At 37.9% G+C, this 26,966-nt stretch overlaps 1 protein-coding gene across 6 annotated transcripts in view; it reads right to left on the bottom strand.

Moving 5' to 3' along the window:
• Positions 1-26,966, bottom strand: part of Rbp6 (RNA-binding protein 6) — a 598,266-nt gene that overhangs the window by 247,734 nt on the left and 323,566 nt on the right. For all 6 annotated transcript variants that reach the window (XM_071770002.1, XM_071769996.1, XM_071769997.1 and 3 more), the window contains one exon: positions 10,039-10,123. In XM_071770002.1, the coding sequence (XP_071626103.1) occupies positions 10,039-10,123 (85 nt within the window). The remainder of the gene's footprint in view (positions 1-10,038; positions 10,124-26,966) is intronic.

The following is a 26,966-nucleotide window of genomic DNA, read 5'->3' as shown; positions in this document are numbered from 1 at the left end:
GGCGCTGACGAAGAGTGTGGCGATCCAGTACTTTCGCTGCCGAAAGCGTGGCGATTACGGGGTTGATTCTTGGGGGTCGTAATAATCACTGTCACTTCTGGGATTCCGACTCGCAGTTTCCGCCGACAAAGCGTGGCGATCTGTGCTGGGGCGCTGACGAAGAGTGTGGCGATCCAGTACTTTCGCTGCCGAAAGCGTGGCGATTACGGAGTTGGTTCCCAGAAAAAGATAATAATTTCGACAATTCCCGAAAGTGAATTTGACCTTTACGCTGACGATCTGAGCGCTGACGAAGAGTGTGGCGAGCAGAAGGTGTGGCGGATTGGTTTTGAGCGCTGCCGAAGAGTGTGGCGAGCTTAAAATTCATTTTCGTGAACGCGGCTGAATGACGAAGAAAGGAGGTAGGCGCGTTCGTATTAAACGAATCAGATTCCAGATCAAGCAAGCAGTCATTTCTAATCAAGATCCTCTCCCCTTCCTCCAACAATTGCAACAACTAGAAAACGCACCCTCCTTTAAACCTATTCCTGTCGATTTCGACGTTGATTATCCTAATTATAACAAAATAAATAAAGCTGATCCTCGTTACCATACGTATAAACTCAGATATCTTTTCGGTCCCGAATAATAAATATAATAATAATATCCTCCACACGACTTGTCCAAATCCCTGGTAAATTGCTTAAATGCATTGACCAAAAAACGGACGAACTATAACAGTCAGAACGTGACAGGGAGTGTATGTGTCGATGTGGGAGAATGTACATCTTTTGTCTCACTAAACATCTGAATTATGCATTCGCATTGGCTTCCATTTGTTGCTTAATAACGCATCAAAATGATCTATCTCGACAATGGTTTTCTCAAAATAAATGACATAAATCGCAGACAGCCATGCTAATTTAACAAGTAAAATGTGGCCGTTCTCAAAATAAAGCCGTGAGTTGCGTCGATATACCGTGCTCGACGCACCCGCCTATCCGCAGGAAGCTTATATATCATACTAATTATTTATATTTCATACACACCAAAGCACAAGTACTTGCAGCCCACAACGTGCACGCGGTATTTTACACTCGCGATACGTCATATACAGTGTACACGGTGTGCAGACTCTATTCGTGCGCGGTCCAAGAACGAAAGAAATATATGCTATAACTTCGAGGTTGTTTTAAGTTACTTGATAATTAATAAAAAATAATATTATCTGACTCACATTTATTAAATAATTTCTTTATATGATAATACTATTTTTCACTTTAAAATTGTAAAATAAAATTTAATAAAAGTCGTACGTACATTATGTTGCTACGTTAAAAAAAAAGGAAAGTTATTAGTAGAAATTACCGATTATAGTTAGAATAAATTATTTATATCGTAATTATATATTGTTAATTAAAACACTGTTTATTTCTCATTTAAATAATATTTTGAAAGCCTTTCTTGTAACGCTATTATTATTTTATTACTCGAGAAAAAATTTATTTCAACTTTGATGAAACAAGCACTTAACCTTCGACTCATCAATTCCCTTAAACTCTAGTTAAAGACATTGACGATCCATCAATCTTCACGAACGAGACAGATAACAGCCGTTGAATCTTTAACGGTCCCTTAAATGCAATTTTTCTTGCCTCATTGACGTCTGTTAGCGCTGATGCTTGTAAATCATAACAAATCATTAAATATTGATGGATTGTCAGTTTCAATATCATTAATACGAATTTTAAAGCGGGGTAACTGAGACAAATTAAATAAATATTAATGTAGCAATTAAGTCGCGTAATTATGGGCTAATTTTTTTCAGTAAAAAATTAGAAACTAACGGAAAAATCGCTGCGTATCTATTTAAGTATTAAAGTTTTCATATAATTCTATTTTCATAGAAAATTGACATATTAAATCAAATGCTTTTTTGTATACTGGAAACGCAGTGAACGTTCTGTTTGTGTCACATACAAATTTGATAACTAGCTTCTAGTTTAACGTTGCGCTCAATAAACATGACACATACAGCTGTAGTATAAAACGTTTGCTGCTAACGAAAGATATAGTACACCCCTTTTTTACATTGGTAATTTCCAAGCTCGTTAAGGCTGCGAACGTGTGCGTCATATAAATTTGATAACTTTACATGTGAGTTAAAAATAGACTTGATATAACATGGCAATTATGGCAGTTATGAAGAATGACGGTTGTATCAAGCATGGATATATTTATATTTGTTATAAACGTATCTGTATCATTTTCGCGCAATTTTTTTGCTTTTTTCCTTGACATGATATGGATTCATTACATTGATTACATGATGTGGGTTCATAGTAGTTGTTTCATTGAACGTTGAATTTCCTGTTCCTTTGCGATTTATAACTTTTCTTAACAAGCGCCGGGTACGGATTGTTCGACAGACAGCGATAGTTTATTCCGTGACGGGAAAAAGGGATTGGACGGAAAAATTTCTGTTGATGTTGTGCGCCATTAACAAGATCGCATTTCGCCAATACCGGAAATCAAAAAGGGCGAGGCATTGAAAGCCGCAAGGGTGGGCTTCTCGATTTTATGTTTACGACGGTGTGAGAAGAGAAACCATCGAAAATCTCCCTAAGGCTCCCTTAAGGATGCCGAATACTCAAGCCACGGCAATCGATCGACTAAAACCCGCCATTATATTATTGTACACAAAGGAAGTAGTAATATGAGTAAGATCATTATGATTATAATGCTAATTATATTACGAACGTAATTGGACTTCAGCTATTTCAATGATATGTACTAAAATGTTATCATATATATTAACTGCATTCGATTAATAGCTTAACTACTGACTAATTTGCTTGAAATGTGTCTGTTCCTGTTGATTACAATTCAGTAAATTCCATAGAAATTTTTCAAAATGGAATATAAATAATTAAGGATGCCGAATATTCAAGTCACGGCAATCAATCGACTAAAATCCACCATTATATCATTGTACACAAAGAAAATAGTAACATAAGTAAGATCATTATGTAATTATGATTATTATGTAATTATATTATTATAATTACAATGTTATATTTGTTCTTATTATATATTAAAACTTTTAATATATTTTCGAGAGAAAATCGTAAATTAAAAAAAATATTCATTAATCATGTTTGCATATACTTATAAATTTCGCGGATAAAAAAGATAAGAATCGTTATAATAAATTAGAGAGGAAGATAATCTTTTATTTCTGCAGTCTCTCAGCTCTTTTCGTGGATAGCTACATTCACTATCCCGTTCCTTGATTTCTGCCCGTAATATATGAGATTTTTTTTATTTCCCGTTCCTTCCGCAACTGCCTGATGTAGGTGCCCCAGTTTCGACTTATATTCATGCCGGCTGTACTCCGTATATCCGGCGCAAAGGGCGAGTGAGTTAAGCCGTTAGTAACAGATGCCGCAACCCGGCTGTATCGGTTTAATTCGTTGGCGCGATAACCAGAACTTTCCCGGAGACTCGACGGGATGCGTCTTCATAAACCGCGGGCCATAAACTTTCCCGAATTACGATTACAAAGTGACTAATTCCCTTTCCGCTTCCGTGCCTTCTAATTACGTTTGTGTTTCCCAAGGAGTCCCGAGTCTTCCTGGGAGACCTGAATCAACAGTCTCGAGCGAAATCTTAACAACCCACATAATTCTAATTCCGAACTCGTCAACACAACAATAATTTTTTTTTTCAGGCATTTGATATAAATTGCTAAGCTGACATGATAATATATTATTGGAATATTTCATATATATTTCTGATAAAATATATCTTATTAAGTTGTTCGTACATATGTCTACAGATATTTTTTAATAATGTTCCACTATCATGCCAAAGAGATTGTACACATGTAGGTATCAAAAATATCAATTAAATATTCCATGATACAATGGTATACAATTGTAATATACAATTATGGCAAAATAATCCATCATACATAATACTATAACAATGAGAAAGATGTCATTTTAGTATGTAGTCATTATGTATGAGTGAAAATATAGATCATGCTACCAGAGCAGTTTGTAAAACATATTTTACCCTTAAACGCATTTATAATAATTTTTCTGTATAAATCTTTATCAGTATGCTATAGTATCGTAAATGGTTTAATAACGTTTATTTCAAACATACATGGAATACGGTAATTGCAATATTTCTGGACAAAACAGTACATGTTTCAAGCATGCAACACTGTTCCAAGAGAAACAGTACATATCCCACTGAAATATTCCACACATATTTCACATTGCGGCAAACAGAGATTTCAGAAATATTTCTTCAGGAATATGAATGAAATATTGGAATATTCCAATTTGGGAATGTATATAGAATGTCGCTACGGCAATTAGGTCAAATCGAAGAACTCGAACCTACAAGTGTAAAGGATGATGCAGGAAAAAACGCGGGTGAGGAATTCTTTTGAACCACGCATGTCCAATGACGTTGATAGGTTGGGAGAGAAAGGTATATAGACGAGATAAGGTGTAAGCGGGGTAGACGGTTTGTATTTCAAATTTAAAAGCATTCGACAATAGACGCTTCTCGTATTGTTGACTCACTTGAGAAAGAGAGCGCGAAAGAGGCAAGAGGGAAGGAAAGTGTACGGAAGTGAAAAGAGTCGGCCGAAGAGAACGACGACTGAGAACGAGGAGAGGGATAGCTCAGAGTTTTGTGAGGGACTGCAGACAATTTCCGCAGGGCTTAGTGGCTTCGGGCTCTCCAAATAAATTATTCCGCGGATGAGCGACGCTGCTTATTTTTCAGCGTTTTCCGAGCCACCGCTTGAAACGTACGCAAGGCGTTTAAAAAGCATCGATCGAAAAAGGAAAAAAAAACGTAAAAGAACGGAGAAAGCGCGAGAGGGAGAAAACAGAAAAGCAAGTTTTATTATACCTTTAAACAAAACCCATTTAGACACGCAATATTGAAGAAACTGGTTTACATTATAAAATATGTGTGAGTTGTTTATTTTGGAAGTGACAAAAGTTTATTTTAAACGAAAACCTTACAAATATTAACGATATCTATTATTTAATGCAGCAACTTATTTTCAAACTACGCTTATCGAAATATGTAGATCGTATACGCATGTTTGCAACACAATAGTATTTTACATTAAATAAGTTAATAATGAAGTCTAGGAAACAGATTGCGAAAGATATTTAATCGTTCTCAATGCGCTACATCTTTAAAGTATAAGAAGCAAAAAAATGAGACCGATTTTGTGCTCTACCCATGCTTCAATCTATACGTATAAAAACTGATACTATGAGTAAGTATTGCAATGTCATTACGAAAAATATCGATTCGTAATACTATCTTTATGAAAAAAAGCTCGTTTAACTACATTACAACATTGCAATCAGAGTTTGTGAGAATTTCAATTTGCGTAAGTATAGAAAATTGCACTCACAGAAGTATCGGAAAACCGCGTTTCAGCATGATATCGATTTATCGTTTCGGTTAATTCCCGACGAAACATATACATTTTAATACGCACAATCCCGCAAGAATTTTATTTCTCCGATAACCTCGATAAAAATATCCGATTTTATTTTCTTTTTACTTTATAGTTAATGTAATATTTCCTCGAAATTGATAACAAGTCAGCGTATTTATACAAATCTTTCAGCTGCTGCGTATTTACACACAGAAATAAAAAATTTAATGTTAAGAAACTGTACGAATTTCAACCGTATTAAAAAATGTAAAGAAAATGTTAATTAATATCAGATATTAAAAATTTAGCGACAAAGAGTAAGGTAAAGGTACCAATACCCGGACATATACCTATATCCGGACACCTTTATTATTTATAAGTATAACGCGAATTAAAATCAAAGATAAAAGTATTTTTTCTTATAATTTGAAACTTCAGTTATAATATCCAAGCGTTTATTTTCATAAATTTATATTTTTTTAAAGGTATCCAGACACAGATACGTGTCCAGGTATTAGTACATTTCCTATGCTTAAGTGTCCGGATATTGGTACCTTTACCTTAATGTTTGTGATAAAATAGAATTGCCAAAATTTTTCTTATATAATTTTTCTCCATCAAAAATAATTTCAATTGATACATTTAGACAGAATTTTAGTTTACAGCTCTGCTACTAATATTTGACAATAAAATAAAAATTGAAAATTTTTTAATAGTAAGTGTACAAGTAAAAGTTCTGTATTGTCAAAGAAACAAAGAAAGCCGAAAAAATAAACATCCTGGTGTTTATAACGTTCTTTTTGGTAGTAAAACTAGTGTGTTTCAAAAAGGGTTAAAGCCCGTTCTTCTTTAAGGAAGAAAGGAAGTCGGAGGATGAGGAAAAGGACGAGACACTCGTCTGCCACGTGCTCTCATACGATACGTTTCTAAAGCGTCGAGACGTCTGAAGGTATCCAAGAATGCGGGCCATGCAGAGAGTTCTAAAGAGCTTCCACAATTTCGCGTGCATCCACCCTTAGAGGTTCTTTCCCTCTTGCGATTTCCTTCTTAAACCTCATCACCCGCATCTGTTCTTATCCTTTATATCATGTCAAGTCACCTTTATCACATTTATGGTGTATCATACAATTAGGATTTATTTCTTTAACGCGTAAGTTAATATTTTTAAATATTCATATTAATATGAAAAAAATATCGATCTTGATATTAACAGAAAATTTAAATTTATACTGCTTGAAATAAAATCATATTTATTAAAAAAATTGAAGAATAGTCACTATCACAATAAATATTAAAAGAGAAAGAAAGTATATGGCGCAATAAACGCAACAAAATTCTGATTGATTTTAATTTAAATATAAAAACTATTTTTTCTATAATTTTTATACATTTCTTACCGCACAATACAATTCTTCTTGCAATTGAAAATTGCTTTCTTATAAATAAATGAGACTTACAATTGGATCTTTATAGAGATTAGTTTTTCAAAATCTTTGATTATATTATCTTCTTTTTAAAGTCCTCAAATTTCTTTCTTTTCTGATTTGCATTACAAAAAATGTCTGCGAATTAAACAAGGTCATCTTTTGATCACGTGCAAAAACTGAAAGATTATTTAAGCAAGATTTATTCGAAACACATCAGAGAATGAAGTATCATTATTCGTGTGCTCCTTCGAAGCTTAATTCATCGAAAATGCTTGATTTTTAGCCGCTTTCAACTCAAAACCGCGTTACTGTAATAATTGCTATTCCCCTAAGTTCGTAATCTAATCTACAGTTCTGCAGAGAGTCTGCACTGCTGAATTTCTATGAGAGAATGGAGAACAGCCCCGCAACCTCGTATTATAGATACAGTGCCAGCATTACGGCAAACACGCGCGAGTACAGCCGATTTGGCTACTTCCGCTACGCCTAGCCTGTCGAAACCAAACGGGACGCAAACGAGGACGCGCACGTTCGACCTGCGCATTTTTAAATCAGCATCCGGCCCGATTAAGCGGAATCTGTTGGCTATTCTGATCGGTTAGCATTGTGCGGTGGGTGCTTACGCGGCACATTGCGAAAATCATTGTCCATGCCAGATGGAGAGAAACGTCTGGTGTATCGACCAGCAAAATCGCTCTTGCGTGAACTAACCCGCGCTGATTTTCGATGTTATATAATCAGAATGACCCAAGTGTCCGGCTCACGTTCATGGAAACTTTGCTTTTTTCTTTAAATCATGTATATTTTTAATACAAGATATAATTGTAAGATTCTTTGCATGAAATGTATCTTATATATATTTTATAAAATTCGGGATGTTAATTTAATCAAGATTATGTAACTAGTATCTTCTTTAATCTGATTGAACACAAAATCTATTATTAACATTCACACTTATAGCTATCAAACATCCGGTTCCGACTGGATTTCAGTTAATATTTCTATTCTATTCTAGGAAAGTTTACATGTGTGAGAACCGAAGCAAACAGAAACTATACGACAACTACACTTGCCGGTAGAATATTTCGCTCCCGTCTAATTTTATTTATATTCGCGTGTTAGCACGAGTTAAAGGCTTCCCGCATTCGTTAACGCGGGCGGGGACGAAGGCCGCACTAATTAATGCGGCGATACTTGTCAGTGAATCAAAGCAACGGGCTCTTCCCCGCGTTTGCATTCCTTGTATGTTCCTCGCCTCTTCCTTTTTCCTCGGTGAGAGAGAAAGAGAGAGAGAGAGAGAGAGAGAGAGAGAGAGAGAGGTGGGAGCGAGGGGGAAACGGGTAGATAGAGTGCTAGAGGGTGAGGACATCTCATCCCTTAAGAGGAAGCCTTAATAGGATGCGCCGGCGGTTGCCCTATACGCGCGATATTCTCTTCCCGCTATCGGGAAGGTGTTAGCTTCCGGATCCGTGCATTCGCAATTTGCATTAGCCGGAGCGAATTACGCGAAATTTATGCGAGCCGAGGATACAGCCGGGGTTGCCCTCGCTTAAGCGTATTCGGGGCCACTTAGGCGGCCGCTCCGGCGGTGGAGTCGCTCTACTTATGGCGCCGTGGACAGCTAATGTCCGCAACTATTTCTCTCTCGCCGTATAACCCGCGCTTGCCGTCTTACGATATTATTCCACGAGCATTGTGTCTTGTCCACCGAGAAGGAGAGAGAGAGAGATAGAGAGACGAAGGGTGGCGCGTTTGCCAAACGACTATGTCGGCCCACGATTAATCGTCGCACCCGCCACCGTCGCGTCGGCATCGCGTTCCGCTCGATGCCGTTGAGCGTTTAAGGTGTCCCTTAGGAAAAGGCGAGAGAACCGATAGAGAGATACGCCATCCTCTTCGATGAATTGAGATAAAATCTTTCACAAGTGAGAATTCAATCAGTGACGCAATTGGCCTGACATTGAAAAGTTTTTACGGCACCGCGTATAAAATCGGTTTTATCGTTTTTAAATGTGAGACGCACGTATAATTCAAAATTGAAGTAAGTTGTAACTTTATCATTGTTCTGGCTCACGTCTCTTGAGTTAGGTAGATAGATCTAATTCCCCTATATCAAATTCAAGAAACTATATAGTTATTCTTCTGAATATGTTACCACAATTTATTAAAACAGAGAAAGATCTCTATGTGTGACGTCAGATTTTTTTTATACTCATAAACGCAAAAATGTTAATGTCTTATGTGCTATTTGATTTACAACTAAAACTTGGACATGTCAGAGTTTAAACAAAAAGGGAAAAACTTTATTTTTCAATTAATCCAAAACAGGCTTTTTTGCAACAAAAATTCAATTTTAAACCTGATAATCTAAATTGAGATTAATAAGTCGCAACAGACATACGTCCAACGAATTTATTCATTTCAGGAAATATAGATAAATTAATTTGTCTGTATAACTTTTTTCGGGACATTCAACGAAGACGGCATTTCGTTAATAACTGAACTAACTATTCATACAATTGCGACATGTAGATAACAAATAATATGCCTGCACTGAAGCGAATGGGACGATACAACGTTTGACGCTAAATTAATGAAGTTTCAAACGCGAATAAAATTTTGCTCCCGAAATCGATGATACAGATGTTATGGACTGCAGCTACCAATCGGTTTGATCAATCGACTCGCAGCATGCTCTTTCAATTATCTCGGGACGGCAGCTCCGATCGGACATGAAAATTAATTGCTCGCGTGACGCACATTTGATCACGGCAATTTGTATCTTTTTTTTTTAATAGCTACCTTTTTCCGCGGAGTGACTCTTCGTCTTTCGTGGTAAGCACAATGTTTATGATCGTCAGGGATATCGAGAGAAATCGTCCTCTCTAATTAAGTTAGGGCAAGTTACAAAACGCTAGTAAACGCAGATTCTCAACACACACACACGATTGAATAATTTTATAAGTTATACAAAGTTATTAGATTATATAAAGCAGAGTTAATTATTAGAATATTTCGCATATGAGATTGTGAATTCGCATTTAATAGTACCGCACAGTTAAGAAATTAACAGTCAGAAAGATCAGAAACTTTAATTCGGGACCTGATTGTGCACTGTTAGAATTAATCTGGTAGAATGTGATGATTACTCACTTTCTTGCCGTCCAATTCGTGATTGCCCTGCGCCAGCACTTTGTCTACGCTCGCAGGATCTGCGAATGTGATGAATCCGAAGCCCCTGCAAACAAATGGAAGGAGGATGTTTAATATGAATGTGTGCTCGTCACTCGGAACGTTATAGCTGCATTCCGACATTTACTGTCAGCAACTGTCAGTAATAGTTTTCAGAAAAGTATAGATTTTCAGTACGGAGAGTGAATATCGAAATGCAGCCTAATTAAGCAAGCATTATTTGCTGATAATAATAGTATTTCTATCGTGAGCGCATACAAAGATTGTATAAGTTGAAACTACAGCGGCACACGTTGCAAGATACATATCTCGATGTAGCGCATACATCAAAGCGCGCGATCGTAAAAAGAAAGCCGGTCGGGAGCATAATATATTTCTGTATTAATTCATTCTCGTAAATCGCAAGATACGATATTATTAATTCCCTGAATAGGGTAATTTCCGCCCCTTTTATTTCCGCGATTAAAAGTAGTCATTAAAAGATAATGGATTACTGCCGGTTTTTTTCTATTTTACGGATTAAAAATTACGCCAAAAAAAATCACTTCGAAAAGAAGCTTCGAAATACTCGTGATATATCATGTCGGTTTGATTTATCGCGAGCGTATCTACTACAGCATTAAGTTAAGCTGAGATTAACGATGGATTAATTCCTTGCGTTGTCTCCAACAACGAGATCAATATTTTATATTCCAGTTATAGAACACATGCTAGTTTATTATAGAAATAATAGTAAACCAATACTGGAAAAATTATCTTAAACCATATATGATTATATAATTATCATGGATTGAGAATTTTTAGATTCATTAAAATGACAACATTTGTAATAATGTTTCTTACATAAAAAAATTAGACACTCAACGGTATAGTTGATAATTTATCAGAAACCTATGTAAATTCGTAGAAGCCGCCGCGCCGACGACATTAAAAACTGAGGGATTAAAGGGAAACGAATATCACGCCTGGCATAGTCCGTTGCGTCATAAATTTCACGCGGGACATCCGTGTACACACGGATATATTAAAAGACAGAGTTCGACGCCGTGAGCTAAGGGGGTGGATGCCGCCGGCCGATCCCACGAACAAGGGATGAGCGATACGACGATACGAAGGAATGCAACGCGCCGAGAGCCGGACGCAAAGCGGTTTGCATTTTTCATGCCGGGGCCGCCCCGGCAGTTATTGAAAATATTTACATGTTATTTATGGGGCACACATGCTTCAAGAACCAAACGCGCCACCGTGCTACCCCCGTCGATTCTCCCCCGCGTGCATGCACTCTCTCTCTCCTCGTCCAACTTTCGCACGCAAACCCCTTCTTTTTTACCTCTTTTCCTTCGACTGCCTCCCTTTTTCTGTTTCGCTGTTCCCTGCGGAACGGCGCGTATTCCGTCGCCGCTCCCTCTCTTATATAGCTCCTTCATCCGCTCCCGAGGAGCAACCCCCCGGACCTGCCGGCAACGTCTCGAAAATTCTACAAAACGTTTCACGCCTCTCTTACTACTTCCGCTTCCTTCCCACCGACGAAACAACGAATACTCGTATGGATTGAATTTTTGATGGAACCGACCCCTCCGGGCCCTCGATTCACCCTCTTCAACCATCCCGCTTTCCGTCGCCGCTTTCCCTCACTCGCGACGTTCGGCGATTCTCGTGCGTCGAGTGCGAGCTGCATTAGAAGAATCGCGGACGATTTCTTTCTATATCGATTTCTTCGGGCACGCGATACCATCTCGAACGAAGTCGACGATAAGAAGGGGTGCGTACGTAAGAAAAGTAGAAAGAGTGCGGCAACGCGTACATTTGCGTACGCGAAATCGGAAGATAGTTGATTGTTATTCCGCGTCAGTAACATTCGAAAAGAGCACAATATAATGCCTCGTGTTTCCACGTGACGTTGAAAAAAAGCTAGTTTCTCTCGTCGTTCATTTCATAACAGCGAATTGCAACAACGACCACAGTTATTGCAATATCGCTGTGTCAACATACACGACACGTATACATGAGTATACGAGATTGTGCTTTTAGTAAAAAATTTTGCTCTTTGTCGTATCCTTTCACGTTTTCTTAATTCTCAATATTTATTCCGCAAATGTATAAATGTTTCCTAATAAAATCATTAAATCATGCACATTGCGCTTAATACATACACGATGTTCCAGAATTTGCAACAACAATTTTTTATCTATTGATTCTGCGGACCATTTTATAAAGTCGATTTTTCTTTGGCTACAATACCGAGAGTGATTGCAAGTTCCCAATATTTCCAATATTAAATATCTTTCTAATACTGCCGATTGGCTAACAAATTGACGAAAGGCACAATATACAATATACGTCTCGATTTATAGCATCCATGATGCCGTCCGACATTAGTGTGTTTGCGATTTGCTCACACCGCTACGATGGCTATAGACGTGCCGAATTTCAGGAGATTTTTTGCAGCACGCACGGCCGGAGCGACAATCGTGGCAAACGAACGGCCGCTGAATCGGCAGTCGTCCAATCAGCATTAAAACGCCAAACAACACGAGCGAGAACACCACGGGCAGTTCGTATTTGCATACAACGAAACAAGAGTTCGTCCCCGCTCCCACCCTCTCTCTCCTCCCTCTCTCCTTCTCGCACTCTCTTTCACGACGCATTTATGACGATGTGCGCGCAATGTACCGAAATCATGAACAACAGCCTCGGAAAGCCGCCGCGCGAATAATTCATCCTTTTTCCGCTGAACACCACAGCGAAATTTCATTAGAATTCCAATGATTATTCGCCAATGATCATTGGAAGATTGTTAATTGGATCTATCATATATAATGCTAATATAATTTGCGTAGCAAAATTATGCATAAGACTCACGCTTTTTGATCGCTCATGCAAATGTTTCATGATTTCATCATTATACAAGATATAAATTATTATATAAAATTATTTTATATACAAGGAAAACTCACAAAATATCTGTCGTAACGTTTATTCATTTATCTTCAAATACGTTTCGTTATTAAACAAAGTAAAATTATAATGCTTTTTTGTACGGAAAGATTTAAATTGTCGCACATTTTGCCGTGAAAATTTTACGGAATGTAATATCGTAAATACCGTTGGACTTAATTAAAAAAGAAGAATTAAACACATAGATTGCTTAGTAACGCTATTACGTGCAATCTTCATTCCGCATTCCTGACTAAACTCGGTTCCAGACTCGCGGAGATTCGATCTTAATTTACGGTAATTATTCAGCAACGTAGAACGAGAAAAATCGTATCACGGCGAGTTACGAATCTTATGACGTATATCAGAGGAGTCGAGGGGCCACTCAAGAGTCACCCCCGGGATAAAGAAGGGATCTATCGTGAATCCAACGCGCCATCGGGGCCCCGCCACCGCGCCACTCGTCACCCCCGGCCATTGTACGTGAATAATCTATAAAAGGCTGAGTAGAAGGATGGCGGCTGACGTGTCCCTTGTCTACTTGAGCACGGTTTCCACGATCCTCTACTTTTCATTCTGCCCCCTCGTCCTCCTACTCCGTCTCCGCCGCTCGACCACGGTCGCTTCCTTCTCACTCTATCTCTGCCGACTTAACCACCCTCCGCCCGGTCTCATCGCCCTTTTCGCATGCTTCCCCGTCCCAGCTACGGAAGGGTGCCACACCGGGCTGACGCGGTGCATTTGTTTGTCACGGTCTCTCTTGTCCCGCCACAGAATCGGAACGCTTCTCCGTTATACGCGAGAGCATCCTAGACGCGTGCCGCGAGAAAAAATCCCAGTCAAAATCAGGGTAACGCATCGTGTCGTGAAGCATCTCAGAAGAGTTCGATAAGAAAAACGTACCTTATGAAATATTGTAGAGATATCTATCCGAATTTATGAGGATATTTGAAATATTTATGAGGTGCGTGTTCCGAACTATAAAACTGTGTTAAAAGTGTCCAGCTAACTTGTTCGTGTGTCTCTCGATCCTGCGCATATCCAGTCGCACCACCGAAAAACTAAAGATCACGTATTAACCTACTAAACAATTGGTCCTTCGAGCCGGATTTAAACCAGCGACCTATAGATTTATAATAATATCAGCATACGCTATGTCAGTGTGTGCACCAATCATGTTGTAATATAATCTCCGAAAATGGTTTTATATATACCGATTTAACATATACGTATTTACACGTCGCAGATAAAGTCACGAGACATGAGAAAGGAAAATAATAAAATGCAAAGTAAATCAGCTCAACAGAGGTCGCGCATATCTTATTCTCGTATCGCGTCGAAAGGCTACGCTCCCAGCTCGAGGATTTACCACGACGTAGGATAAGGCTGCAAGACCAGAGAAGAGGAGATGCCAGTATTAGGTGTATTTATGTAGGCGGTCTCATTGCGCGCGAACTTACTGTAAGTACCGGCAGTTACTTAGCCCGACAGTTTCTGCTATTGCAGCCGACTGCGATATACCCCGGCCCGGGTCGGGTCGTAGCTTCGTAGCTGAAGCCAGTTACGGACCTAGTTCGGCGAACGCACACTCTCCTCGCATTCCACCAACCATCGTTCCAACGCCGCAATTCGGAGTCTAGAAAACGACTCTCCTTTTCTCTGCCCGTTAACCCTTCTCGTCTCGCTCGCGCTATAACGTTCACCACCGCGTCTCGCCCCGGAAGTTTCATCCACCATGCGCTTGCTGCTTTGTCGCACCGACAATATGGTAACTGCTCTTTAACTAACCGCCTTAATCCGCTTTCCTCTCGGCGAGATGAAGACAATCAGCACCAACGTCGAGGTGAGAAACATGCGAAACTCGCCACGAGCTCGCTGATCTTCCGACTCGTGTCGCTTTCCCTACCATATCTCTCTTTTCGCGTTTACCTGAAGCATTGTGCCGCTGAACAAATCCTTTTTGTTTTGTTTTGTATAAACTTATGCAGAAATTAAAAAAGACGGAAAGATTCCCTTCAATTCTCATTTTATTCATCTTTATGTGTCGTTGAATAAAAATGCTTGCATGTGTCTTTTCGTAACAATTTATATTTATAAAAAGTTATATTTAAACACAAAGAGAAAAAGAGAAATAACCGCAATTTTATTAATTAATTCAAAGAATGATAAATTTATTATGTATTCAAGTAGCTAGATGTATATAAATACATAGATGATATGTATTCATTTATTTCATCAGTCACAATAAAAGAAAATAACAAATTTAATTAAGTAACATTGCGACATTCTAAGATGTGAAAGCGCATTTTTACACCCGTAATGTTCCCTTTCAATTCTCCAGCAGGACAATAGCTTCTCATTTTGCGCCCGTAAAACTACTCTCGCAGGACTTCCGCCGCGACGTGGATTGAAATGTTTCCACGAGATTAACTTAACCGCATAATAATTCCGGATACAAGCTGTGCGGCTGCATTAAAAGCGTCGCCAGTCACACACTCACCGCCATTACGACGGTATATCGAATCGAATTACGACCAACTAGTACCAAGGAACGCGTTAAGTCGAACGACTTTTATATAGGTTTTTTTTTTCTCCTCCTCTATGTAATCTTCTTCCTCTATCTTTCCACCTATCTTCCTTCTATCTCTCCCTTTTTCCACCTCTTCCACTTCTCTCTATCCCCGCCGCCTTAATGACCGGCTGAATATTTATAAAGCTGACATCGTCTAGGTGGCCGGTAGCAAGGCCGTGAAAGCCACCGCGTCCCATGGAGTCTCATTGTAATTGCCCTGTTCTTCTTGACTTTTCCTTGAAACGGGATCCCGTTGAATTGCATTATGCAAATCGCAATCTCCCTAAGTCAGCCCGCCCGGTCGCCGCGGGCTGCGACCAGGCGAGACGTTTAAGCCGAGAAGGAAAAACGCGAGGAAAAATCTGCTCAATAGCCTCCTCGCTGTGGTCGACGCGATAACGATATCCGCAACTGCAGTCGCTCGCTAATGATAAGGTGATAGCATTTGTACGCGCGACAAAATCGTATTACATGTACCAAAAAATATCTTTGCGCCTCTATTTTATAAAATTATCATATTAAAACCTCTTCTCCTTATAATTATCTCTGTAAAAAAAATTGACTAAGTAAATAATTTTTTAAAACGTCTTACAAATAATTGCAACAAACTCTCTTTTCATCACTTCATACTTACAAAAAATCGCGTCTGTTAAACTCTTTATTTTTTTGCGATAAATATGGAAATAATATGTGCTACAATTTCAGCAGTGTCGCTTTAATTAATTTTGATGGCTGGCTTATAATTGTAATGACAATTTAAATAGTTAAATATACATTACATAAAATATCACATTTACTTTCACAATTATTTTCACGATTTATATTTTTCATAGTTATAATTATAATTTAGAAAATGTTTATTGGGGTGTATTATCCCTAAGAATAATATATAATTCCCTAAAGATAAAAGGGTTAAGGTCACGTAGTGGGCAAAAAACAGAAATAATAAAAATTCGCAACATTCTTGCCAAATGTCGAACACAATTTTATAATTTCATCGCGTTTTTAATTCGCGACAACTTTTTCTTTCCGCAGCGGCGCCAACGAGAAACGCGAGGTACCACGGGGAAAGATATGAATATTCATCGAGCATTTAGGCCGCGACGTAACTCAATTAGTGACGGAATTATTGTCCTCCGCTCGATGGAAGGACGAGAACAAGCCAGAACGAAGAGAAACCTAGTCCGCTCCGTCTGATTTGTCTGTGAACTTCTTGGGTCACGCTCGAGCGTGATTTTTAATCCTTTTGCAGGCAAAATTTCTGCATTTTATTTAGGAGAAATGACCTATGTAAATGACAGAAGCTTAAAAAAATAGTTGCTCAAACCACAAAGATTATAAGCTATAAACATAAAAAGTTCAAAATAAATTATTTTCTGGTTATCAATGCAGATTCTTGTGATAGATATGTCGTGGTAAAGTATCCTTCTTTCTCAATCACTTTATAATTATAACTAATTACGCTAGAATTAATGAAAATTTCATGGTATCGTTCATATATCATTTTCGTTTAATATTTGTTATCTTGCTATTCAATTAAAAGAATTCTAATGAGTACTTAATTATGTTATGATCTTATTAGAAAACTGCAGTGTATGCGTTGTAATAGCTTAAAATCCACAATTTATATTTTATTTTTATATAAAATCTCAATAATTTAAATATCTATAATAAATTACATCCTTCAGAATTTTTACGACAAATTGAATATATTGTTTATTAGATATTAACATTCCATACAATTGAACGTTAAATGAAAAGGACTTAATTTCAATTGATGCAGCATCTCTTCTTCAATAATTTATTCATGTACAAAAGTGATTTTTATGTAAAATTTCAATAATATAAATAAATATATGACAAATTACATCCTCCTTCATTTTATTCAAATTTTTATGACAAATCAAACATAATTTTCTATTATTAACATTCCATACAATTGAACGTTAAATGAAAAGGACTTAATTTCAATTGATGCGGCATCTCTTCTTCAATAATTTATTCATCCACAAAAGTGATTTTTAAAACATTTTTGGTTAGCTATTTTGTTATCGAAGAAATGTTTGATACGGCCTTTCACGTTCGCCTCCCGATGGATAATTTATGTTGAGGCGTCATAATGGCTCGTCGTGGAGCTGGAAAATTAATTTCATTCGCGGATTGTCACGCACACACCGCAGTCCAGTCCATCCCTTTCAAGTCTTGTCCATCGTACCACACTGGAATTCGTTAATATTCATGACCGTGGGGAATAACGCTTATCTCACAGCGCTGAAATAACTCGATAGGGCGCACTGATCCTGACTTGGCATTTTCTAGCATCGCTTTTTCGGCTCTCCTTTCATAAAAGCCTTTAACTTTAGTTTGCTCTCTATTAATATGAATTGCCGACTATCATAATAATTTACATCAGATGGTGATGGGATGAGCTTTAACAATGCCGTTAAATTTTAAATTTGCAATTTTAAATTATTTATTAGAAATTTTAATTCCAACACTTAGCTTTTAACATATATTTTTGATCCAATTTTACATACACGATCATAACTTGACCATTTTTATACGCGGAGAACTTTTTTTATTTGGAACTATTTTCCTGTATAATTGAAGTCATAATAGCATTGTAATATTGTAACGATTATAAGTATTATAATAATTATATTACATCAATATTAACGCCCAATAATAATTCTATATTTCATACTATTTAAATATCATATAATTTGATAAATATTAAAAAGATAAAGATACAAATTAGTAATTTTTTTTTTTCGAAAAGCATTAAATTTATTTTCTTTGTTCATATTATCTAGTATTTAAAGATTGAACATAAAACGGTACAAAGCATAAAAGCACTATCAAAAATTCACGACTCACTTGATTAGCAAAGATAACATTATTAAATTCAGCGATGATACGGATTGATATAGTAATACAATCTATGGAAGCGCGCATGAAAGTATTAACTGGCCAGTTCAAAGTTAAAAGTAAAAGTTATTTATGAATTAAACGATTCGCGAGTGCTAACCGAACACCGGATACACCAAGACCGAGGAAGTATGGAGAAAAAAAGCACCACCTTGGCCACCTGTTGATACCGTCCTAAATATTCGTCACGCGTCTTGCTAACTGATTATTACAAATATTTGATTACAACGCGTCAAAAAATTATAAACAGCTAAAATCACCCTCTTGGAAAGTTCTATTAGGTCGTCTTGGATTGAAGCTATTCCAAAACTTAAAATATAAATTTTGGAGGAAGAGATGATATTTTGAACTATTATATTCATTTATCTATAATTTTCTGCATATCTCAATTTCTAATTCTTCATCGTACGTCTAAAAACTGTGCATTAAACTTCAATTGTTCAGCGAATTATAAGCATATAGCTGCGGACAAGAGAAATTTAAAAATAAACTTTGAAGCTATCTTTGTGGATGCATGCACATTTATTTTACATGAGGTAAAAATGATCAACATGAATATATTATGTAAATAAAAGTATTAATCAATTGCGGGCTTTTAAATATTTTAAAACATTTTAAATATGCTTATGATAAATGGCTAATAAATTAAATACGATTAATCCTAATAATACAATATTCATTTTACGAATAACAGGTATTAGCTAATAGTATAAATCTGCAATTGCTTCACCGCAGCTAAAAATCTATTTATCGAGTTCAAATTAATTTTACGTATGCACATGCATATGCATCCGGAAATTAATATCGAATGTCGTTTGAATGCACTATCATGCGGACAATCCACAAAATTTTTCTGTTTAAAGATGAATATTTTATTCGTATGAAATAAAAGCGCAAAAAATGCTGCTTCCATTCGTGTCAAATTTTATGCTTTTTCGTACTTTCGTAAGTTTCGTACACGCAACTACATGCATCCCTGAAACATATTGGCCAAAGTTCGTAGACCGATGACGATACCGCATATAAAAGTAGCGATCGTTTTTTTTTTATTTCGAAAATTTCATCACCAACGGAAAGAACCGCGACAAACAAGATCACTGGGCGCAGCGGCTCGCGACGACGTTTGAGACTCGTGAAGAGCGAACGAGGAGACGACGACGACGACGACGCACAACGACCGCGAAGAAACACAGAGGGGAAAGGAATACGGGGAGAAAAAAAGGACGAGCGTTGTGGTGGAAGCTGCAGGACGGCGCAACAGAATCACTTGACGCAAAGAGAGCGAGAGACGGCGAAGCCGACGGCTCGCATCCGGGGAAATAGAAGGGTAGGTGCTGGCTTCCGCCTGTCTGTTGCCATAGCGACCTCGGCCGCCCTTTGGCTCGGCGAAAGGGCCGCAGACGGTAAATCTCTTGTACGTACAATAATCCCGCGGGTTGCCATTTTGCAATCCGGCCCGTCGAGAAGCGTCGTCTTGCACCCCCGGTTGCACACGTCGCGATGTTTTCGTTTGTCCTTGCGTCACGTCGCCGCGCCGCGGCCGTTCATATCGTCGCGTCGCGTGCTGAAGAATCTCTCGTTGCGTCGTCGATTGTCGCGTTATATGATGTAACGATTCTAGGAGAATGCTTATTTTTTTCTAACGTTACATTCTAAAAAAAATTTGTAACCCGAATTCTTTAAAAACTCGCTATTTGTTAAACAATAAAAGTAATTAAATACTTTCGAAAATACGTACTAATCAGAAATAATTGTTTGTCTCTTTCTGTTTATTTCATTTTTTATTGTATTTACTACATTTAACTACTTTTAGTTAAATTATAATGAAATTCCCGATTTCAGAACAGGTTTTGCAAAGTCCTTTTAATTGGATTTTTATATTTAATAAATAAATGTTTTTTTCACAAGATTTTATTCATTTTGTTCAACTTCACTTTTAAAATTCTAGCCAAATACATAAATAAATATTATTCACGGTCTGCCGCTTTCGCACGCGAACGCGCGTATGAAAGCTTATTTACGTATTTTTTTTGCGCTCTCAATCGTGCGATATGAAAAATCGGGATTTTCGCGAACGGCGACTTGCCGTTCGTCTTTGTAATCCGGCTTTGCTTTCCGGCAATCGCGACATTTCCGACGAAAAATTTTCATTCGTTCGTTTTTCACTCCTCCGCATTATTATCCATTCGCTACTTGCGCTTCGACATCGACGTGGTCCGACTTTTCTTCAACTTTCAAAACACACATTTCTTTAGTAAAATTGGCAATAACTTGTCCACTTCTTTCGTAAACGTGACATGTCATATACCGACACAGGGATTTTGTCTAAACTATGAAACATTTGCGTTTCGTAAAGAAAAAAAACAGAAATGTTTCATATAGGTATGCAGATAATTTACGGAGCAATCAAAATTCTCGTGTAATAATTTTGTCATTGATGTAATACTGTATCAAAAACGTTTTATAAAAAATTTTTTTAATAAAAAAAAAATCTACAAAAAAGTTGATTTATTTAATTTTTTTATTCATCTAAACTAGTCTGTTGTTTCAATTTTCTCGGTTTATCTTATATCATTACATTTTCTGTGACGGTTTATTTCTAAATCTCTGTCGTGCTGTCTGACAGGGACGTAAAGACTGCATTTACATCTAACATGTTGAACCTCTGCAATAATCTCACGATTCTCGTCAGGGTCTTCTCATATATAAGGCATATATACAACAGAGTAGACGACAAGACATGCCGCTGTAGCGAGTAGATGGGGGGAAGGGAAGGGGGAGGGAGAGAGGGGGAGAGAGAGAGAGAAATGTAGATAGATAGAGGGAAAGCACTCGCCTGTGGAGCTTCGCTTCATTCCGCAGCCTAAATTCGTTTCACGGATGGGCTGAATTTCTAAGCCGCAGGGATTCGAAAACGAAGCGCCGGTGCGGCCCGTGCTTCGACGATGCAACCTAATTCCGAAAGTTGGTCCCACCGCATATCCCCCATTGCGCCACTCATGGAGAACTGCTTGGGAAAAAGGTATATAGATAGAAAGGACAAGGTTGTTTTATTTGTGCCTTAAGACAGACAGGGCATATAAGAGAGAGTAAACGCTTCTTATTTTTTAGGCTAAGGAGTTCTCGTCGTAACAAAAATAGTACTTCTCGAATAGATCTGATAAAATATCATTACTTCGGTATTGACGCAATTACCGTTCTGCAGTTCACTCTGTATATGCCGGGAAAAATAATGACACAGGCACGCGCAGACACGTTATGTATTAACAATATGTCAGTTGTGACGAATAAAAGATTAAGCATAGAGATGCAGCAGAGGGGTGCGGGAAAACGACAAGGGGCGCCGCTTATACTAGACGAGTGCCAGGAATGCAATCTTCGGATTCTCGAATGTGCGCGACGAGTCGTCCGCTGCATAAGCGCTCGCATAGATTCGGATAAGGACCGCGCATTCTGAGTGTCACCGGAGGCTATAGTAAACTCCTATCCCACGAGAGCTACGAGCTGCATTAGCGAATACTTGCAACTTGCAACATCCCGCGTCTTCCTTCCACCCCTGTCAGCATTCTGAGACGCCACCCGCGCGTCTCGGACGACCAGCAATTTCGGCCACATATTATCTGTTGACCGCTCTTCTTCCTTCCTCAAGCAGATACCGACAAAAGTGTCAAATATCTCTCCCCTTTTACTTTGCATCTTAAAAAATTATTTCTTTTATCTTTAACTGAAAGTCTTAACGGAGAAAAATGGGAAATGCGAATAAAAAATATAAATTGTAAAATAAAGTCTTTTTAAAACCGCGAAACTAAACGTATATTTACGATTTTATTTAATCATATATCTAGAAAATAAAATGTCATTTCAAAGAAAATTGTAAAATAAGAAACAGAATTTAGAATAACTATTTTATTCTTGTATTCAGAATTGCTTTTATCTTCTAAATATATAATTAAAAATTTTATTTGGTTCGAATCAGGTCGGCCGTAAAATAGCACGAATATGAATAATGTTTATAATTTAATGAAGAATCATTATATTAATATATCAGATTACGAAACCTCTCGTTTCCAAGAATAAAATTCCTGTTTTTTTAACTGCTACGTATTTTCGTCCACACGTAGAGACGTTCAGTGAATTCTACATCACATAACAAGGTACAAAGTGCGGTGGTCCAAGCCATAAATAGGCCAGAGCTACGGTTCGACTTCATATTCCGCGAGTATCCTCGGAAATATGGATCGCATAAAAGATCGGACGGGCCGCCGGATCCTCGCATATCCAGGCGAGGTTTCCTCATTCCACAGACGTCCACGGCGGTACAAAACGCACTCGGGAAAGGTGGCGTCTTTCCAAAGGGGGAAAACATTCGATTCATGCGACATGTGACGATAACGTGACAGGACTGTCGGCGACACGTGCGCGTTTCCGTTACCGAGGCTTCTTCCTTCCCTTCGTATGAAAACATTATTCGGTGGATCTCTTATAGCTCACAGAGAAAAGACGTATATATATCCCTTATTTATCCTTCTTCTTATCGATGTAGCTAGCGAAATAATTGCAATTTCTTATACGACAAGACTATGTTTTATGCAAGTTAATGTAATATTTTATATTCAATGATGATTTCATTTTCACCCTTGTAAAAAGTAGAAGAAATTATAGCACATCATACAAGAAGATTACAAAAAAGAAGAAAAATTATTAAGGTAGAATAGCGATAAGATAGAATAGATAGAATGAAATAGAATAGCGGGTTCTCTATAACATTTCATGCAAAATATTTGCATAATGGTCAGATCCGACTTCAATACAGTAGCCGAGCATTAATGCAGGGAAAATGTTTCGGGAAAACCCGTACCAGATGAAGAAGGAACGCGAGTTGAAGTTAGAAATGAACGAACAATTCGTCTCGCGTGCACCAAGTGCATTTATAACGACGTACTTTACCGAACCTCCCTTTCGCCCTCGCACCTCGCCTCGATCGTCCATCCTCCTCTCGACTTCCGCTCTCGCGGCCGGTGCGCTGCTGGAATTTATTCGCCACTGAAATCATTTACATTTTATTTATCGTTCAGAGAAGCTCGCGTTGTCCGCGGGAACTTCCAAGGTAATTGCGCAGTACCAGCGTTTTTAACACCGGGGGAGGAGCAATGTTCCAGATGGTGGCAATGTAAAAAGACGCGCTCTAAAATACTGCTGACTGGCCACACGAAAGAACAGTACGGAGCAAGAGTAGTAAATAGAGCAAGCAGAATGCATTTACGAGGTTGATTACTGGAATATTTCACTGAAAAAATAAAACTGATATTCGTAATAATTACAGTTATCAGCTTCGTTCGATGCAAGTTTGAGTTCCACCCAAATCAAATCCGTTTCGTAATATATTTTACATATTGCATATATAATGTACATTGTATTAATATATTTCGTCTTGTAGTTATTTAATTATTTTTAAGTTATGCCTAAAATTTTGGAACATTGCGAAGATATAAATCTCATTATTATAAAAAACCAGAAATATAAATTTAATCCTATATTAATAATATTATTAAAGCTATTTATCGCTCATACAACTTTTAATCTCAATTCTGTCATTGTTTAGTTGTTAAACATTTGTTATACTTAACGGAATTATAAATCACAATTTTATTTTTGTATAATTGTACTATACAAGTAAATTTGTGAAACGTTAATTACGAATACGAATCGTTAAATTTCGCAAACACACGAAATTGTTTCTCTAATGCAAATTTGAATTGTAACTTGAGCATCTTGCACTGTGTGTATGTAGGAAGCAAGAATCGTAATTCGCCGTGGCGTAATACTCACACAATAACACGGCTTTTCAAGAGTAATACAATAAAAGTACGCCGTTAATCAAGACAGGGACAAATAATAGCTAGTGGACAATGGTCTATAGAACGGCAGGTTTCCTTGAACGGGCCGCAATAGGATTTGCCATGTGAAGGAGATAAGCCATCCAGTTGCCACCTTTATTGGTCACTTCGAGTGATTTTTTAATTACGTCCTCTCGGGCTCGAGCTCGGGCTTGGACCAACCCTCGTTGCTCTCAGCGAGTTCTCTAACCAACCGCGTTTTCACGGTAAACTCAATTGTACGACGGTTTTCTGTATACCGCGCTACACATACGGTGACCCAGAACTATCACAGTTCCCTTAGCCCAAGAATTCTTTGAACTATTTAAAGTCGATTACTCCTTAATGAAAATTCTATTTAACGCCATCTTCTCGTACTAGTTTCTAACAATAAATATCTTTTTAAAGTTAGCACGAAAATTGCGTTAAATACTTAATAACAAAAATATTTTATACTGACAGATTTTTTGATAGAATAAAAATCGATACTATAGTTCGTGACATAATTTACGTTGATCTGAGCGTAAATTGAGAGAGAAACTTTTGTTATACATTTCTTTATGCCAAAAGTTTAATTCGAGAAAATAATATGCATTATTTCCAGCATGAAATGTCGGTAATTAATTAAAACCAAGAAAAGATCGATTTCACATTTGTCCCAAAAATTTTTCGAAAAATGAGACACCCCATATATGGCATGCGAAATGCAGCATGGGCCAGACTGCATGCAGCCTGAATTGCAGCGACGCCGTCTCGCGGTATAAAGCATTCTATTTGCATTTTATTGTTTAATATAAGTTTATGCTACCCTCAGCCGAGCGCGCGCGAACGTCACGTTACACATTGCTGTCACGGAAGCTGGTGCACCAGGGCGGCAGCAATGTGTCTCTTATCCGTCGACGCTGACCTTTCCCCTTTCACAAATGTCAGAATACGGAATTATAATTTTGGCAAATCAAAACGAATTGTCTACTGTAACGAATTGTTATGCGATGATGAAGAGAAGAAAGGGATTCTTCAGCTTTTAAATGACGATAATGCAATAAAATATTCTATTATGCTGATGAACAGTTTTATCCAAGCAAGAGACAAACACTGCTTTCAATTATTTCAACTACAAAATAAATACATGTGCTATTATTAAATTGTTAAGTGCTATTTATTTTGTATAACATTATATGTATAAAGTAGAGAACAAGCAGCCAATCGATTTTACACACTTTTTTCCTTTAGTGAAAATGAATATATTTATAGATCTCTCTCAATGTTATTTTATCATTGTAATTATTTAGTTTACCTCAGTTGAACGAAATACATCATGCTACGATTTTGAAAGAATGACAGTTTTCGCCAAGAAATGCCAAAACGAAGGAGGAATCGCTTACTCTTATTCGCAGCAAGAATCGTACGCGTATATTTGTACGTGCGAAGGAATCATCGACGGGGTGTGATCCCTGCCGCGCGCAAACAGCAGCCCAGATTATTCCCGCGACTGAAGATTGGTGGGTTTAAGTGCGCTCTCGCCATATAAATCTGCCAATTTCCAATGGATGCGGCCGCGTCATTGGTAGCCCCGGATGTTTACCCGGCGCTACCGAGTGAAAAGCGAATACGAAGGAGGACGGAACCGGCGAAGGCGGTCGGCGCGGGCGGGCGCGCGGGCGAACGCAGAGAAGAAGAAAGAGGAGAAAGCGGATTCGAATCTTTACCAACCACTCGTCGAGACACCTGCGGGAGGGAAAATCTCCTCCGCCTTTGAAAAGCGAGGAAGTGGAGAGGTTTATTGAGTCTTGGGACACGTAATCTCTCGAGGACATGCCGGAAAGTGCGAGCGAAACCTCTTCTCGCATCTCTCCTCCCCCACTCTTCTCTTCGTAAACCGCCACGCATCCCCCTCTCGTCAATGGAGAATGATGGGGTAGAGTGTATTTACTGCTCGTTGCCGAGACAGAGTGACGTAAGGAGAAAATACGCTTTTCGCAAGAGCACGACTTAAAATGTAACGAGCGTGTATAAGCGATCGAATGTCAAAATTCTTGGAAATTCTCTAACATTTCCTTAGAGAAAATGTAATTTCGCGGTCCACACTTTGCTTTAACACATTCGAGAAAGATGAAAAACAAATTAAATGTGTGAACCACTTTTCAGAATTCTTTTCTTGTAAATCTCTTCAAGATGAAGAAACACTTTTCATTACATTATATAATTTCAGAACCGACCGATGAGAATTATCGAACCAAACCTTGTTGCGCAAAATGCGAACAGTTCGCAGCAGTTATACTTCCAACTTTCCGTGAATCATTTGTTACTGCAAATGCAAATTGTCCTTACTAAAAATGCAAATGTGCATTTTATGACTTATGACATTTCAGTCCCCATTTCTGGCCCTTATGCCAGGAATGTTTCAACCAGCTCGATATCAGACCATCGTCGACGTTTGTCGAACCGGGAGTATGGCAAGGACCAGCGACATGGAAGACAATGACCGGTCATCTATGATAATTCTAGAAAAAATAAAAAGATGGGAAGATTTCGAATAGTCTGAGCGATAAAACAAAACTTTCTATGGTTTTATT

This window comes from Temnothorax longispinosus, chromosome 2 (genome assembly GCF_030848805.1).
Source record: "Temnothorax longispinosus isolate EJ_2023e chromosome 2, Tlon_JGU_v1, whole genome shotgun sequence".
NCBI classification, from domain to species: Eukaryota; Metazoa; Arthropoda; class Insecta; order Hymenoptera; family Formicidae; genus Temnothorax; species Temnothorax longispinosus.
Note: the sequence above shows the minus strand (reverse complement) of the source record. Positions and strands in the feature narration are given on the sequence as shown.